This window comes from Mobula hypostoma, chromosome 2 (assembly GCF_963921235.1).
Source record: "Mobula hypostoma chromosome 2, sMobHyp1.1, whole genome shotgun sequence".
In the NCBI taxonomy this organism is placed as follows: Eukaryota; Metazoa; Chordata; class Chondrichthyes; order Myliobatiformes; family Myliobatidae; genus Mobula; species Mobula hypostoma.
Genome location: NC_086098.1, coordinates 203,988,288 through 204,003,509, shown reverse-complemented (window position 1 = coordinate 204,003,509; position 15,222 = coordinate 203,988,288). Strand labels below are relative to the sequence as shown.

Below are 15,222 nucleotides of genomic sequence, written 5' to 3'. Positions count from 1 at the left end.
CCCTCCACACCTCTGATGATTGAACCTTCACCCCATTTAGATAATAATCTGCATGATTATTCCTTTTACCGAAATGCATTATTGTATATTTTCCAACACTGTATTCCATCTGCCACATCTTTGTACATTCTTCCAATATGACTAAGTTCTGCTGCAATCGCATTGCTTCCTCAGCACTACCTACTCCTCCACCTATCTTTGTATCATCCGCAAACTTTGCCACAAAGCCATCAATTCCATTATTGAAATCATTGACAAACGATGTGAATAGTAACAGTCTCAATACTGACCCCTGAGGAACACCACCAGTTACTGGCAGCCAACCAGAACAGGTCCCCTTTATTCCCACTTGCTGCCTCCTGTTTGTCAGCCACTTCTCTATCCATGCCTGTATCTTTGCCTTTATCACCATTGGATTTTATCTTGTCAAGCAGCCTCATGTGTGGCACATTATAAAATGCCTTCTGAAAATCCAAGTAAATGACATCCACTGCCTCTCCTTTGTAACAAGCAGGGTGGACTTCCTCGAAGAACTCTTAACAGGTTTGTCAGGCAAGAATTCCCTTTTCAGAAACCATGCCGACTTTGATTTATCATTAGTCTCCAAGTACCCCGAAACCTCATCCTTAGTAATGGACTCCAACACCTTCCCAACCACTGAGGTTAGGCTAACTGGCCTATAATTTCCTTTATTTTGCCTTCCTCCCTTCTTGAAAAGTGGAGTGACATTTGCAATATTTTAGTCGTCCGGGACCATGCCAGAATCAAGTGATTCTTGAAAGATCATGACCAATGCATATATTATCTCTTTAAGAGCCTTTCTCAGGACTCTGGGATGTAGTACAACTGGTCCAGGTAACTTATCCACCTTGAGACCTTTGAGGTTGCCTACGTCCTCCAAATTTTCACTTCCATTGTAACATTAAAAATGATTGTCAACAAATTCTTCATAGTGCCTAACTTGTTGAAGTAGTGAAATTGTTTCGTTTTCATTTCTGGCTGTTTCTTGCAACTCCAAATCTGAATGCTTGAAACTACAATGAGTAAAATAGTTTTGAGTTGTCTTGCTGCTTATTTCTTGCCAACTATTAGTGACAATAATCACTGTTTTTTTGAACACAATCACAGCATGATTGAAAATCTGTTTGCTGTAAGCACAATGTAGTGTCTAGCGATCACACAATGCCCATGAATGTTGCTAGTTAGAAACTGGCAATAGTCTCTTGTCGCAATTAAGTGGCATGGTGTCGCAAACAAACAAAGGGAATCCTAGCTATTTTCTTGATTAGTTTTTGTTCTTTCAGAGAAGTTCCAAATAAACAGCTGCCATAATGGCCCAATTAAACAGGATCCACTGTATTTCATTATGCTAATTCTTTGAGCCTTATACTTTGTCCTCCATTATAGTATTGCCCCCTTTGTCTCTACCAGTTCTAAATGGTTCTACCAAAATAAGGTTATTTCTTAAACTATTTACTCAGCACAAGATATCAGTTCTTTTACATCATGTTTTATTTTTATAACATTGTAGGTAGTGTTTGCTGTGAAAAATGAGTTAAGCTAAATAAGATTGATGTTGAGCAAAGTGAACTAGTGAATTTGATTAGACTGATGTTGGAAGAAAATTGATTCAATAAGTGCATATTTTTAACTTAGCAGATTTTTAAAGATATTTTTGTCATTGATGTTTCAACTTGTTAGTTAGATATTGTTTCAAAAATACTATTCTCTTAAGTTCAGTCAGATTTTAATTTCCTAAATTTAGGATTTCTTGTCAACTTCATCTGAGTTTGTTTCTTTTTAGGTTTACAGGTACTGAAGTGAAATCACAGTTACCGTCATGGTTGCAGCCATATGTCAAAGTGTATGATAACTTCGGACATATAATTCGAGACGTATCTCAGTTTTTTCGTGTTGCTCAAAAAGTAGTAAGTATCCTGCAGTATATTTGAATTGAACCTACAAAGTGCTGCCCCCACTTATTATTAGCAGAAGAACAGTAGGCCAGCAGCAAAGAGAGATTATTTTTGGGAGGCTATGTGGTTTAGAGAGTAGTTTACTACTGTGATCTTTCTTTGCACCATGCAGTACCACTTTTTTAAAAAAGTTATTATTTGGAAGTTGTGTTAACCTTTTATACAAATTAATGCAATGTAAATTTAAACTTATAGAAGTTCATTTTAAAGTTGATCAAAGCTTTGATATATTTCAGAACATTTGTATGATATAAATTAATTAACTGTGATGCTCTTAGTATATTATATTGAAAAGGTTCTCTAGTGCCACATGTTTTTAAGCATATGCCACTTCTGGACAAATTATTTAAACTTACTAATCATAAAATGATATAATTGCATGACCATTACTTACAGGCTTACTACTGTAATAACAGCATTTCCCTTGCACAAATAGATGCCTCCACCAAAACCAAAGATGGTGACATGTAGTGCCCAGTGCACGGAAGTAAATTCTACCTTGTCTTTTCCTTCTTCTGTACAAATTCTGAAGAAAGCAAAAACTTTAGATTCTCATGTCCCAAGCCTCAAAAGAAAGCGTACAGGTACAGTATGATAATTACTGTAAACTAAATCAACTATTTCCGTACTTGGGTATTTAATAAGTGTGTTAGAAATCTATTTCCAGTTATTTTGAATAGACAAGGCTGCCAAAAGATTGACTACAAAAACAAGATTTCAATCTTTGCAAAAGAAAAAGTAGTGATAAATTCAGCAGCGTTTATCATGCAAGAATTTAATGTATTACAGTATTTCACAGGGAATCCAAGATCATGTGCCATGTTCAGTTCAAGTTGGTTTAGAGGACCAAGGTTAATTAAATTTGACTAAGAAGAGATCAAGATAGAGAGTGGAAAAAAAATGTGGTGGTGCCACTTCTTGAATCAGTAATAGAGAAGGCAAATTTAATGTTGGCATTCAAAACAAGGATGTCCTGCTGAGGTTTTTTAAGGCACTGGTCAGACCGCATTTAGAATACTGTGATAAATTTGAGCCAATTATCTAAGAAAAGATATGTTGGCCCTCGAGAGAGTTCAGAGGAGGTTTATGAGAATGACCCCAGGAGCAAAAGTCTTAACGTATGAATTGATTTCTCTCAGCTTGTACTTGAATTCAGAAGGATGAGGGGAGAGCTCATTGACACCTACCAGATACTGAAAGGCCTGAATAGTCTGGACATTGAGAAGATGTTTCTATTTGTAAGAGAATCTAGGATCTGAGGAATCAGCCTCAGAGTAAGGGGATGACTCTTTAAAACTGAAAAGCAGAGGAATTTCTTCAGCTAGACAGTACTGAATCTATGGAATCTTGCTAGAGAGGGTTGTGGAGGCCATTGGGTGTATTTAAACCAGAAATTGATAAGATCTTGATTGCTAATTAAGGTTAAGGGTTTTAGGGAAAAGGTAAGGGAATGGGATTTTAAAAAATCAACCATGATTGAGTGATGGAGTTGACTCAATGGGACAAATAGCCTAATTCTGTTCCTGTACTGTCTTATTATGGTCTTTCGGTATGTGGGTATAATCAGGTGAAAAGGATCATTTCTGGTCAAATGTGTTAGAAGGCATGTGGCCTCCAGTGACCAGTGTGGGCTCTAATGGTCTATGTCACAGTGTTGGTTAGGAGACCTCTAGGACAGCGGTCCCCAACCACCGGGCCGCAAAGCATCTGCTACCGGGCCGTGAGGAAATGATATGAGTCAGCTGCACCTTTCCTCATTCCCTGTCACGCACTGTTGAATTTGAACGTAGGGTTGCCAACTGTCCTATATTTGCCGGGACATAACTGTATATTGGGCTAAATTGGTTTGTCCCTTATTTCCCCCGCTAGCGTAGAGCGTTCCTATGAAAACTTTAGTGCCAAAATGGTGTAAAGCGAAGAAGCAATTACCATTCATTTATATGGGAAAAATTTTTGAGCGTTCCCAGACCCAAAAAAATAACCTAACAAATCATACCAAATAACACACAAAACTGAAAATAAATAACACTAACATATAGTAAAAGCAGGAATGATATGATAAATACACAGCCTATATAAAGTAGAAATAATGCATGCACAGTGTAGTCGGGAAGATTAAGGCAAAACTGATTTGTGGAGAAAAATCAGCATGTACGCACATGCGCACACTGGTGCCCGCGCAAGGCTTCATGGTCATGGTAGTCTTTTTGGGGTAAAGTGTCCCGGGATTTGACTGCTGCTTTTGTCCCTTATTTGGGAGTGAGAAAGTTGGCAACCCGAACTGTAAAAGACATGTTGAGGTGAGTTTAACTCAACTTGAACACCACCCCATCTCACCCATCCCCAATCGGCCGGTCCGCAAGAATATTGTCAATATTAAACCGGTCCGCGGTGCAAAAAAGGTTGGGGACCCCTGCTCTAGGGGCTTTAATGATTAAAGCATTGTTAATATTGATTTATTGAGAGGCCAGTTGTCAGATAGCCAAGTAAAATGATTAGTTCTGTACACCCTAAACACTTAGCATCTTCTTTAGGAATAACCCATATTTATGAAGGGAACAAGTTATCTTTGATGATGGAGGTAGAATTCACTTTGAAATTGTGGTGCTGTTACAGTATTTCTGTTCCTTGAGTGTTAGTTTCTTGGATAGGCATGGAATGCAATGTAGTCAGCATTTAGAGATGAGAGACTGATGGCAAGATCACATTCAATTTTTTAAGTGCTCTATGGGAGGGATCTTAATTTATCTAGACTCCTGTCAACTGGGAGTTTACGATTAGTTTTTACTCAAGTGTCACTGTGGATGGTGAGGAATGTTGGATGTCAAAGGCAGATTTTTAATGTTAATTAGAGTTTATGTACTAATGGAAGAGAGGAAATAAAAAAAACATTAAAAATAATACGGCTCTATGTGTGGTAGAAGAATATGACATTATCTCTCCTGGAGGTATTTATTCGCCATTTAATTTGAGTTGGCTCTTTTGCAGATTTCCTTCTTGGTTGGGATTGTGGTTAAAGATGTGATGTGAAAGTGTAGCATAGTACTCATTTATCCACTTGCCAGTTCATATTTTTATTTTGTAGAACATTTTTATAAAAGGTGTAGTTAGTGCTGAGTAACTTGGGGTTGGGAGGAAGTGGGATTGTTGCTGAGTATTCATGACTGAATCGATTTTCTGCAAAGTTTGCTACAAAAGTTCACCACAAACCTCGTTTAACAGTTACTGCATTTTTATTGTTTACTTAACTCTGGCTGCCATATGGCATAACAAGTACTCAAGTTTTGCTCGATATTATGAAAACAGGAAATTTCATTTTTGGTTTCAACTGTTCCTTCAGATTGCCTTCCTTTTTTCATTTTATAATATTTTTATTAAATGTATTAAATTTCATATACATAAATACAGAATTCATAAGGATACTTATAAATCAAAATAAGGTAGCACATAATGCACTATATATAAATCACACTGATACAATCATGGTATCCCATATTCATTATCAATCAAATAAAATAAATTGAATTATGAAATACAATAATATGGTTAATTATGTTATTAAAAAAATTACACCCACTACCAAGACAAAGCTAGTTGGTAAGAAAAAAACACACAAAAGAAGTACTTTATTATATAGTATTTTATAATAATAGCCCAGATCTATATTTTAATAACAACAACAATTCAGAGATTTTCAAAATAGTTCAGAAAGGGTCCCCATAATGTTTGATTAGAATCAGAAATCGAACAACAAATCTTCTCTAAATTTAAGCATGACATAACATCGCATAACCATTACGCATGTGTGGGGGCGGGGGGGTAACCTCCTTCCATTTAAACAAGATCGCCCTCCTAGCCATAAGAAAAATAAAAGCCAGTATCCGCAAATGAGAAGGCTCCAAAATTATAGCTCTTTCTTCAACAATACCAAATAATGCAGTCAAAGGATTGGGCTTAAAATTAGCTTTAAAAAGTACAGAAAAAGTTTGGAATACGTCATTCCAATATTTTTCAAGGCTCGAACATGACCAAAACATATGAGTTAATGAAGCCTCTCCATTATAACATCTGTCACAATAAGAAGATATATCTGCAAAAAAAGGAGAGAGCTTGTCTTTAGACATATGAGCCCTTTGTACCACTTTAAATTGTAGGAGGGAATGACGAGCACATAATGATGAAGAATTAACCATTTTGAAAATAGCCCTCCAGTTCTCATCAGATAATGAAGTCTGGAAATCCTTTCCCCAATCTTTTTAAATTTTGTCTAAAGGAGCCATTCTCAGTCCCAACAACAGACCATAAATATAAGATGTTGAGCCATTATCAAAAGGTTTCAAATTAAAAATTACATCTATTATGTTCTTTTCTGGGCTGGTAGGAAATATATGTATAGTTTAGATCTTAAAAAATCTCTAATCTGGGGACGGCTGCTGGCGCAATGACATCGGCGTCAGACCCGGGAGCGGAGGTTCCTGGGTTCGAAACTATACGGGTCCACCCCCGAGTACGCTTTCCATCCGTGCCGGGTTGAGTGTTGAGAAAGCAACTGGACTTCAAAGAGAAAATACTACAAAAAATGTCTGTGTGAGGAGAGGCGCGCCACACAGTGTCTCCCTCTCCCTCTCCCTCTCCCTCTCCCTCTCCCTCTCCCTCTCCCTCTCCCTCTCCCTCTCCCCTCCTCCTCCCCCTCCCCCTCCCTCTCTCTCCCCCCTCCCCCTCCCCCTCCACCTCCCTCTCTCTCCCCCCTCCCCCTCCCCCCTCCACCTCCCTCTCCCCCTCCCTCCCTCTCTCCCCCTCTCCCTCTCCCTCTCTCTCCCTCCCTCTCCCTCCCTCTCCCCCTCCCCCTCCCTCTCCACCTCCCTCTCCCCCTCTCTCCCTCCCCTCCCCCTCCCTCCCTCTCCCTCCCTCTCCCCCTCCCTCCCTCCCTCCCTCTCTCCCCTCTCTCTCTCCCTCTCCCTCTCCCCTCCCTCTCTCTCCCCCTCCCTCTCTCTCTCCCCCTCCCCCCTCCACCTCCCTCTCCCCCTCCCTCTCTCTCCCTCCCCTCCCCCCCTCCCTCCCTCTCCCCCTCTCCCCCTCCACCTCCCTCTCCCCCTCTCCCCCTCCACCTCCCTCTCCCCCTCCCCCCCTCCACCTCTCTCCCCTCTCCCTCTCTCTCTCCCTCTCTCCCTCTCTCTCTCTCTCCCTCCCCTCCCTCTCTCTGCCCTCTCCCCCTCCCCTCCCTCTCTCTCCCCTCCCCCTCCCTCTCTCTCCCCCTCTCCCTCCCCTCCCCCTCCCCCCTCCCTCCCTCTCCCCCTCTCCCCCTCTCCATCTCTCCCCCTCTCTCCCTCTCTCCCTCTCTCTCTCTCTCCCCCTCCCTCTCTCTCTCTCCCTCCCCTCCCCCTCTCTCTCCCTCCCCTCCCCCTCTCTCTCCCTCCCCTCCCCCTCTCTCCCCCTCTCTCCCTCTCTCTCTCCGTCTCTCCCTTTCTCTCTCCGTCTCTCCCTCTCTCTCTCCCTCACCTCCCCCTCCCCCCCCCACGCCTTGTAAAAGCCATGAAAAAGACCATCAGGGACATGCAGACGCACACGCACAGACGCTCACGCAGACGCACACGCCCAGACGCTCACGCACGCAGACGCACACGCACAGACTCGCACGCACGCAGACGCACACCACGCACGCAGACGCTCACGCACAGACGCTCATGCACGCAGACACGCACAGACTCGCACGCACACAGGCACGCACGCAGACGCACACGCACAGACGCTCACGCACGCAGACGCACACGCACAGACTCTCACGCACACAGGCACACGCCAAAAAAAGACTCTAATCTGTAGATATCGAAAAAAGTGGGTATTTGCTAAGTTATATTTTACTGAGAGCTGCTCAAAAGAAGAAAGAAGCCCTCCTCAAACAGATCCTGAAATCGTTTAATGCCTAATCTATCCCATTCTCTAAAAAACAAATCAGTCGTAGATGGTTTAATAAAATTAGAAAAAATAGGACTAGAAAGAGAAAATCTCAATAAACCGAAATGTTTTCTAAACTGTAGCCAGATCCTCAAAGTATGTTTAACCACCAAACGGTCAGTTAATTTATTTAAAGATAAAGGAAAAGAGGATCCGAGAAGAGAAATAATAGAAAATTTCGTAACAGAGTTGGCTTCCAAAAAGACCCATATTGGACAATCCTCACGATTAATATAATATAACCAGAATGGGAGATTTTGTATGTAAATTGCCCAATAATATAACCTAAAATTGGGTAGAGCAAAGCCTCCATTCTTCTTAATTTTTTGAAGGTGAGCTTTATTTAATCGGGGTTTTCTGTTCTTCCATATATAGGAAGAAAGAATTGAATCTAAAGAATCAAAAAAAAGACAGGAATAAAAACAGGTACAGCTTGAAAAAGGTATATAAATTTAGGTAAAATATTCATTTTAGTAGAATTAATTTGACCAATGATAGAGACGCAACCAATTAGAAAGTATCTTTTTCACATAATTCATTAAGGTTAGAACATCTTCTTTGAATAGATCTTTATAATTCTTAGTGATTGTTACACCCAAGTATGTAAATTTTCTTACAGTTTTAAAAGGAAGGTTAGTATTGGATGGTATCAAATTATTTAAAGGAAACAATTCACTCTTATGTAAATTCAATTTATATCCTGAAAACTGACTAGAATTAGTCAGTAAAAGAAACATAGAGGATAAAGAAGTTGTAACATTAGATATAAAAAGCAATAGGTCATCAGCATAAAGCAAAACTTTATGAGTAGTACCTTTCCTTAAGATACCGGTCATATCTGTAGACTCTCGAAAGGCAATTGCTAAAGGTTCTAATACCAAATCTAAAAGCAAAGGGCTCAACGGACATCCTTGTCTGGTTCCACGTTGGAGTTTAATTGGTTTAGAATTCTGGAATTTAGTAAGGACCCGAGCAGAAGGAGATAAGTAAAGTAATTTAATCCAAAAAATAAAATTGGGCTCAAAATTACATTTTTCTAAGGTTTTAAGTAGGTAATTCCATTCAACTCGGTCAAAAACCTTCTCCGCATCCAGAGAAATCACACATTCCAATATTTCCTTGGATGGAGAATGCATAACATTTAACAATCGCTGTATATTAAAATGGGAATATTGATTTTTAATAAATCCTGTCTGATCATCAGATATTATAAAAGGTATAATATTCTCGAGCCTATGGGCCAAAACTTTAGGTAGGATCTTAGCATCAACATTGAGTAAAGAATTGGTCTATATGAAGAGCATTCAGTGGGATTCTTATTCTTTTTAAGAATAAGCGAATGGAAGCTTCATAAAAAGACTGTGTCAACCTACCCGCCTTGAAGGAATCAGTAAGGGTAGAACATAAATGAGGTATAAGCAATGAAGAAAAAGCCTTATAAAATTCTCCAGAGAATCCGTCAGGTCCTGGAAATTTCCCAGAATGCAATGAAGGCATAGCCTCAATGATTTCCTCCTGAGAAATACGTTGATCCAACTGCTTTTGATTATCAACCGAAAGTCCAGGAATATTTAACTGGTCTAAAAATTGTTCATTGCAGTATTATCTTTAACAAAATCAGAACTATACCGTTTAGAACAAAATTCTCTAAAAGTGTCATTTATTTCAAAATGGTCAGTTGTCAAATCACCATTGGTTTTGCGAATTTCTTTATTTTGCCATTTAGCTATAAAGGTCTTCAATTGATTAGCCAATAGTTTACCAGTTTTTTTTCTCCATGTATATAGAATTGCCTTCTATCTTTTAAAAGTTGGCTTTCAGTTAGATACATTATACGAAGATCATATTTTAGTTTTAATTTCAATACGTCTTTTGATTAGTTCAGGGTCTGGTGCCAAAGCGTATTTCTGGTCTAGTTGTTTCAATTGATTAAATAAGTCAATTCTTTCTTTATTAGCTTTTTTCTTAACATATGCAGTATAGGAGATAATTTGTCCTCTAATATATGCCTTAAAATGTCCCAAATGATACGACTAGAAGTCTCTTCCAACATATTTTCTTCAAAAAAAAAACAAGTAATTTAATTCTCCAGAAATTTTAGAAAGTCCTTATCAGATAACAAAGTTAAATTAAAATGCCAGGATCTGTTCATATGAGTGAAACCAGGAAGAATTAAAGATAGAAATACAGGAGAATGGTCAGATACAGCTATTTCTTTATATTCAATGGATTGAACTAATGGAATCATTTGACTATCAATAAAAAAAAAATCAATCCTGGTATAGGAATGATGGACTTGAGAGAAGAATGAATACTCCCTTTCTGCCAGGTGAAAAAAAACGCCAGACATCAACAATATCACATTTCATTGAAAAGGATTGAATAAATAAAGCTGATTTATTAGGTGTGGCTGATTTAGGAGAAGAATGATGAATACTGGGTCTAGACAACAATTAAAATCTCCTCCCATCACTAAAAAATAAAGACTCAAATCTGGGAGGAATGAAAAGAAACACTCAAGAAGTCCTGGGTCATCCAGATCGGGGGTTTACACATTAGCAAATACAATTAATTTATTATCTAGTTTCCCTGACATAATGACAAATCGTCCATTAGGGTCAGAGATAACTTTATGTTAAACAAAAGAAATTGTATTGTCTATAAAAATTGAGACCCCTCAAGATTTTGCTCTGAATGAAGAATGAAATTGTGAACCTCTCCACCGATTAAAAAGGCGTGCGTTGTCACAACTATGTACATGCGTTTCTGGTAGAAATATAATAGGGGCCCTTTTTAATATAAGCAAAAATCTTATTGCGTTTCACAAGGTGTTTTCACGTTAGAAACTAAGTAAATTAATATTTCGATCCGTTTTAAATACTAATTAACAGAAGTTAAAAGATCTGACCATAAATTATTAGAACCAGAGAACAAAGCATAAAGTAAGGTACTCAAACAGAAAATTTGGATGGTAGCCCAACCCAGCTTCCAGAGAAAAAAGAAACCCCGCCCCCCCCAGTCAAAAAAGCCGGCCAAAGAACAGACGGCGTGCTAAACCCTAAAGGCAACCCTCCCAAAGAAATCCTGCTGGCAAAACTCCAATCATTCAAGGATATTATGTTCCTACCAAGAGAAAACAGACAAAATAAACTTAGATCAGAAATCCAAAACATAAGAGGATTCATTTTAACAATTTCAAAAATATATATATGTAGAAAAACCTCAAAATTAATCTTCTGCTTTCAAAAACTTTTGTGCATGTTCAACCGATCCCAGTCGTTTCTGCACACTATTTTTCTGAACGATTCTAAGGCGTTTGGCGAAGCAAAGGGAGGGCTTAAACCCTCTGTTATAAAGCAGCGACATAACTTCTTTATATTTGGCACGTTCAGCCATAACCTCTGGTGTATAGTCTTTGATGAATCTGATCATTTTCCTGTTGTAATCGATCATTCCTACTCGACGGGTATGACAGATTAAAAGCTCCTTAGTATGAAATTCATGAAAACACAAAATAACCGACCTAGGTCGCTCCCCCAACTTTGGCTTCGGGGCTAGTGACCAGTGGGCGTAGTCCAACTTAGGCACAGGCGGCAATAAATCAGGGACTAGCTGCTTCAGAAAGCTTGCAAAGAACTGCGTGGGGTGGACACCTTCAATTGATTCTTCAAGACCCAGAATACGTAGATTGTTCCTTCTGTTTCTGCTTTCCAGGTTGGTAATCTTCTTTGTTAATTTTTCATTAGATAATGATAATTTTTTGCAGAGCTTACTCATGTCTTCTAAGTTCACTTCCAGTATCGACAAAGTTCCTTTATTCTTAATTCGCTTATCATGTTCGATTAGAGTTTGTTGAGTAGTGTCCAACTTGACATTAAGCTGTTGAAATTCCTCAGAAAGTTCTGTTCTTTGCTTTTTAAGAAAATCTCCAGTTGATTCCAAAGTGGTTGGAGAATCATCTTCTTTTTCTTTTGCAGAGGCTTTGGTCTTTCTCAAAGACATAATAGAGCAATATTGAGATTTATAATAAGGTTCCAAAAAACTGGTAGGAAACAAAAAGTTAGGTAAGGTAGGAGCAAGTTCAAAAAGATGTTACCCCCATCGGCTGCCAGCAGGGCTCTCAAATTGCCTTCCAATGGGAACAGTTCCTTTAGGATCTCATCTATTTTGAGCAAACAGTGGCAGTTAATTATTCTTTACAAGTCTATGTTTATCTGAGTTCTATCTGTTGTAATTTCCCCTGCCAAATCACAATAGGACTGGCAGACTGGAAGGTACCTTCCCTCAGTAGCTCCACCAAACCAGAGTGTGGTTGGTGGATTAAAATGAAAGGCAATCATGTGGGCTGGAGTTATTGGAGGAATGTTGTGCACATATCACTTTGGGAATGATGACGCTTTCATGGATCAGGCTGTAATACAGCAGGAATGCTATCGTCTGCTGGAGATGGTTCAAAGCTTTAGATTTAGCCAGGTGAGGGAATTCACTGATGATTGTTCTGTTCAATGACATTCTTTTATTTGTACAGTTTGGCTACTCTTGTGAGTGTAGATCTTCAGCAGCAATGTTATGTGCCACTGTACCTTTTGCTGTATCCATGGTTTTCAATATTTCTTGATATCTAATCTGGCTAATTACTAGTTTGTCAATTAACACTCAATGATGAGAGATACTGTCATCAGTTTTGTCAAGTGATATTTATTCACCAATATAGCCTGCTCACTGATGCCCAGTTATGCCCATCTAGGACTACTTAGCTTCATTCCTCTTAACAGCCATGATTTAAGAATGGACCAATAAGCTGAATTCTAGATGTGAGATCAGAGTGACTGTTCTTGAATCCGACGGAGCAATTGACCAAGTGTGACATCTGGTAATTCTGAAGGGGAAAACACTAAAATAGTTGGATTTATAACTCAAAAAATGCCTGTAATTGTTGCATATTCATAATTCCAGCCCCAGTGTATCACTGTAGGGGTTCCTCCGAGCATTGTTCTCAGCATAGCTATCTTCAGTTCCCAGGGTCTGAAGTGAAAGTGTTCACTGATGGTACAATTTAGATTAATTCCCACTTGACAGCAAGTGCAACAGTCCATGTCTGGATAGGTACATGGAGCTTAGAAAAATAGAGGGCTATGGGTAACCCTAGGTAATTTCTAAGGTAAGAACATGTTCGGCACAACTTTGTGGGCCAAAGGGCCTGTATTGTGCTATAGGTTTTCTATGTTTCTAAGTCAGCAGACAATGATTCCAGAAAACATTCAAGCATGAGCTGATGTGTCAAGCAATATTCATGCAACAGAAGTGTTAGGCAATACCTGTCTCCAGCAAGAAGGAGTCTTGATATTCTGTGATATTAATGTCTGAGTGGCCATCATCAGCTGGAAACTAGTCAGCATTATGTGGCTGCCGTAAAAGGTTAGAGGCAAGATATCCTGTGTTGTGTGGTGTGTTTTCTGACACCTCAAAACCTTTTCACCTTCTAAATCGTTATAGTCACAGATGTTCTGGAATTCTGTCAACTTGCTTGAAACTCAATATCATCCAGAACAAAGCAGCATACTCCATCAAGCTAAATAAATATTCATTCCTTAGACACTGGTCTACAATGATTACAATGAGCGTCACCAACAAAAGTTACTCCAGTTGCTCATCTAGGTTTTTTGCAAACACCTCCCAAACACTCAATTTCTACTACCAAGAAAAGCAAAGGCAACAAAACCATTGGGACACCACCATTTAAAAGTTATGTACAATCCACACACTATGCCAGCTTGGAAATGTGTTCCTATTATCGTCATTGAATCTAAAGCCTAGAACTCCCTTCTCAACAGCCCACTGGAAATTAAAGATTAATGGTTAGCTCTATTTGTACAATATAATTTGTACATCAAAATGTATGGTGAAATGAGTCATTTTGTGTGAATCACCAACATAATTCAAGGAGTGTGCTGGGGCAGCCTGCAAATGTCACCATGCTGTTGGTGCAACCTTGACATCCCCACAGCTCATTAATTGTACGTGCTTGGAATCTGGGAGGAAAAGGGAGCTCCTGGAGGAAACCCATGTGGTCACGGGGAGAACGTACAAACTCCTTACAGGCAGCCGGTGGGAATTGAATCTCGATCGGCGCTGGTAATGTAAAGCGATTGCACTAACCTCTACACTACTGTGTGCCCTCATTAGAAGAAATATCTTCATAAAAAGGAAACGTAGCCACCACCCTCCCTTATACTTTAGAGATGAGCGATAAATGCTGACCTTGTCAGTGATACCCAGATCCAAAATAATCTATTTTGAAAAAGTAGCGTGCTTTACAGTACAACATTTGAAAGGCTGGTTTAGTGAAATCTTATGTTATTTTCTGTTCCATGAGTGCAATTTTTTTTCAGCTAATGCCGTTTTAATTGTTTTAAAGCATATCCATTTTCACTTGGACAAGATCAACTTTTCTTTTATTTCTTTTTCAAACTGTGAGGTCAGCAGCTCTTTCTGCATCCTCGAAGAAGGATTCGTAACTAATTCTGTATTTTTACACAGGTGACCATTCTGGGGAAGATGGTATGGCTAAGCTTTGCATCGAATATGACAGAGACTCTGCAAGCACAAGAAGGAAACCCACAAGTCTCCTTGATGCTTTAGAACATAGTGAAACGAACGCTGATGAAGGGACATCCCTAGGTGAGAAAAAGGTAGGATATGTCCTCGAATGAAATATTTTACAATACCATTTGCACCTTACCAACACAAATGTTCTCCAGTACCTAGTATGTTTCTGTAAAGTAAGTATTTCTGAAAATGTAAGTTATTTTTACCTGATCATTCCAAAAAATTCACTCTCCTTGAAATGTTAGTATTAACTGCCTGTATTTAATCGGCCAATTAGCTCAACTTGTTTTTCTCTAAAAATGCATTTGGGAGAGAAAGCATGATTTAGTTTTCGCTATTATGGTTACACATGGCCAAGTGGTTAAGGTGTTAGTCTAGTGATTTGAAGGTCGCTAGTTCGAGCCTTGGCTGAGGCAGTGTGTGTATCCTTGAGCAAGGCACTTAACCACACATTGCTCTGCGACGACACCGGTGCCAAGCTGTATGGGTCCTAATGCCCTTCCTTGGACAACCGGTGGCATGGAGAGGGGAGACTTGCAGCATGGGCAACTGCTGGTCTTCCATACAACCTTGCCCAGGCCTGCGCCCTGAAAACCTTCCAAGGCGCAAATCCATGGTCTCATGAGACTAACGAATGCCTATATATTATGGTTACCAAATCAAATATCTTTCCTTCTCGCTG

General features: G+C 39.4%; 1 protein-coding gene across 9 annotated transcripts in view; it reads left to right on the top strand.

Moving 5' to 3' along the window:
* rtel1 (regulator of telomere elongation helicase 1) overlaps positions 1-15,222 on the top strand; it is a 205,793-nt gene that overhangs the window by 88,675 nt on the left and 101,896 nt on the right. For all 9 annotated transcript variants that reach the window (XR_010017115.1, XM_063041434.1, XM_063041430.1 and 6 more), the window contains 3 exons: positions 1,805-1,928; positions 2,413-2,560; positions 14,472-14,623. Coding sequence is in view for 8 of the 9 variants with exons in the window: in XM_063041434.1 (XP_062897504.1) it covers positions 1,805-1,928; positions 2,413-2,560; positions 14,472-14,623 (424 nt within the window). In the remaining variant the exon portion in view is untranslated. The remainder of the gene's footprint in view (positions 1-1,804; positions 1,929-2,412; positions 2,561-14,471; positions 14,624-15,222) is intronic.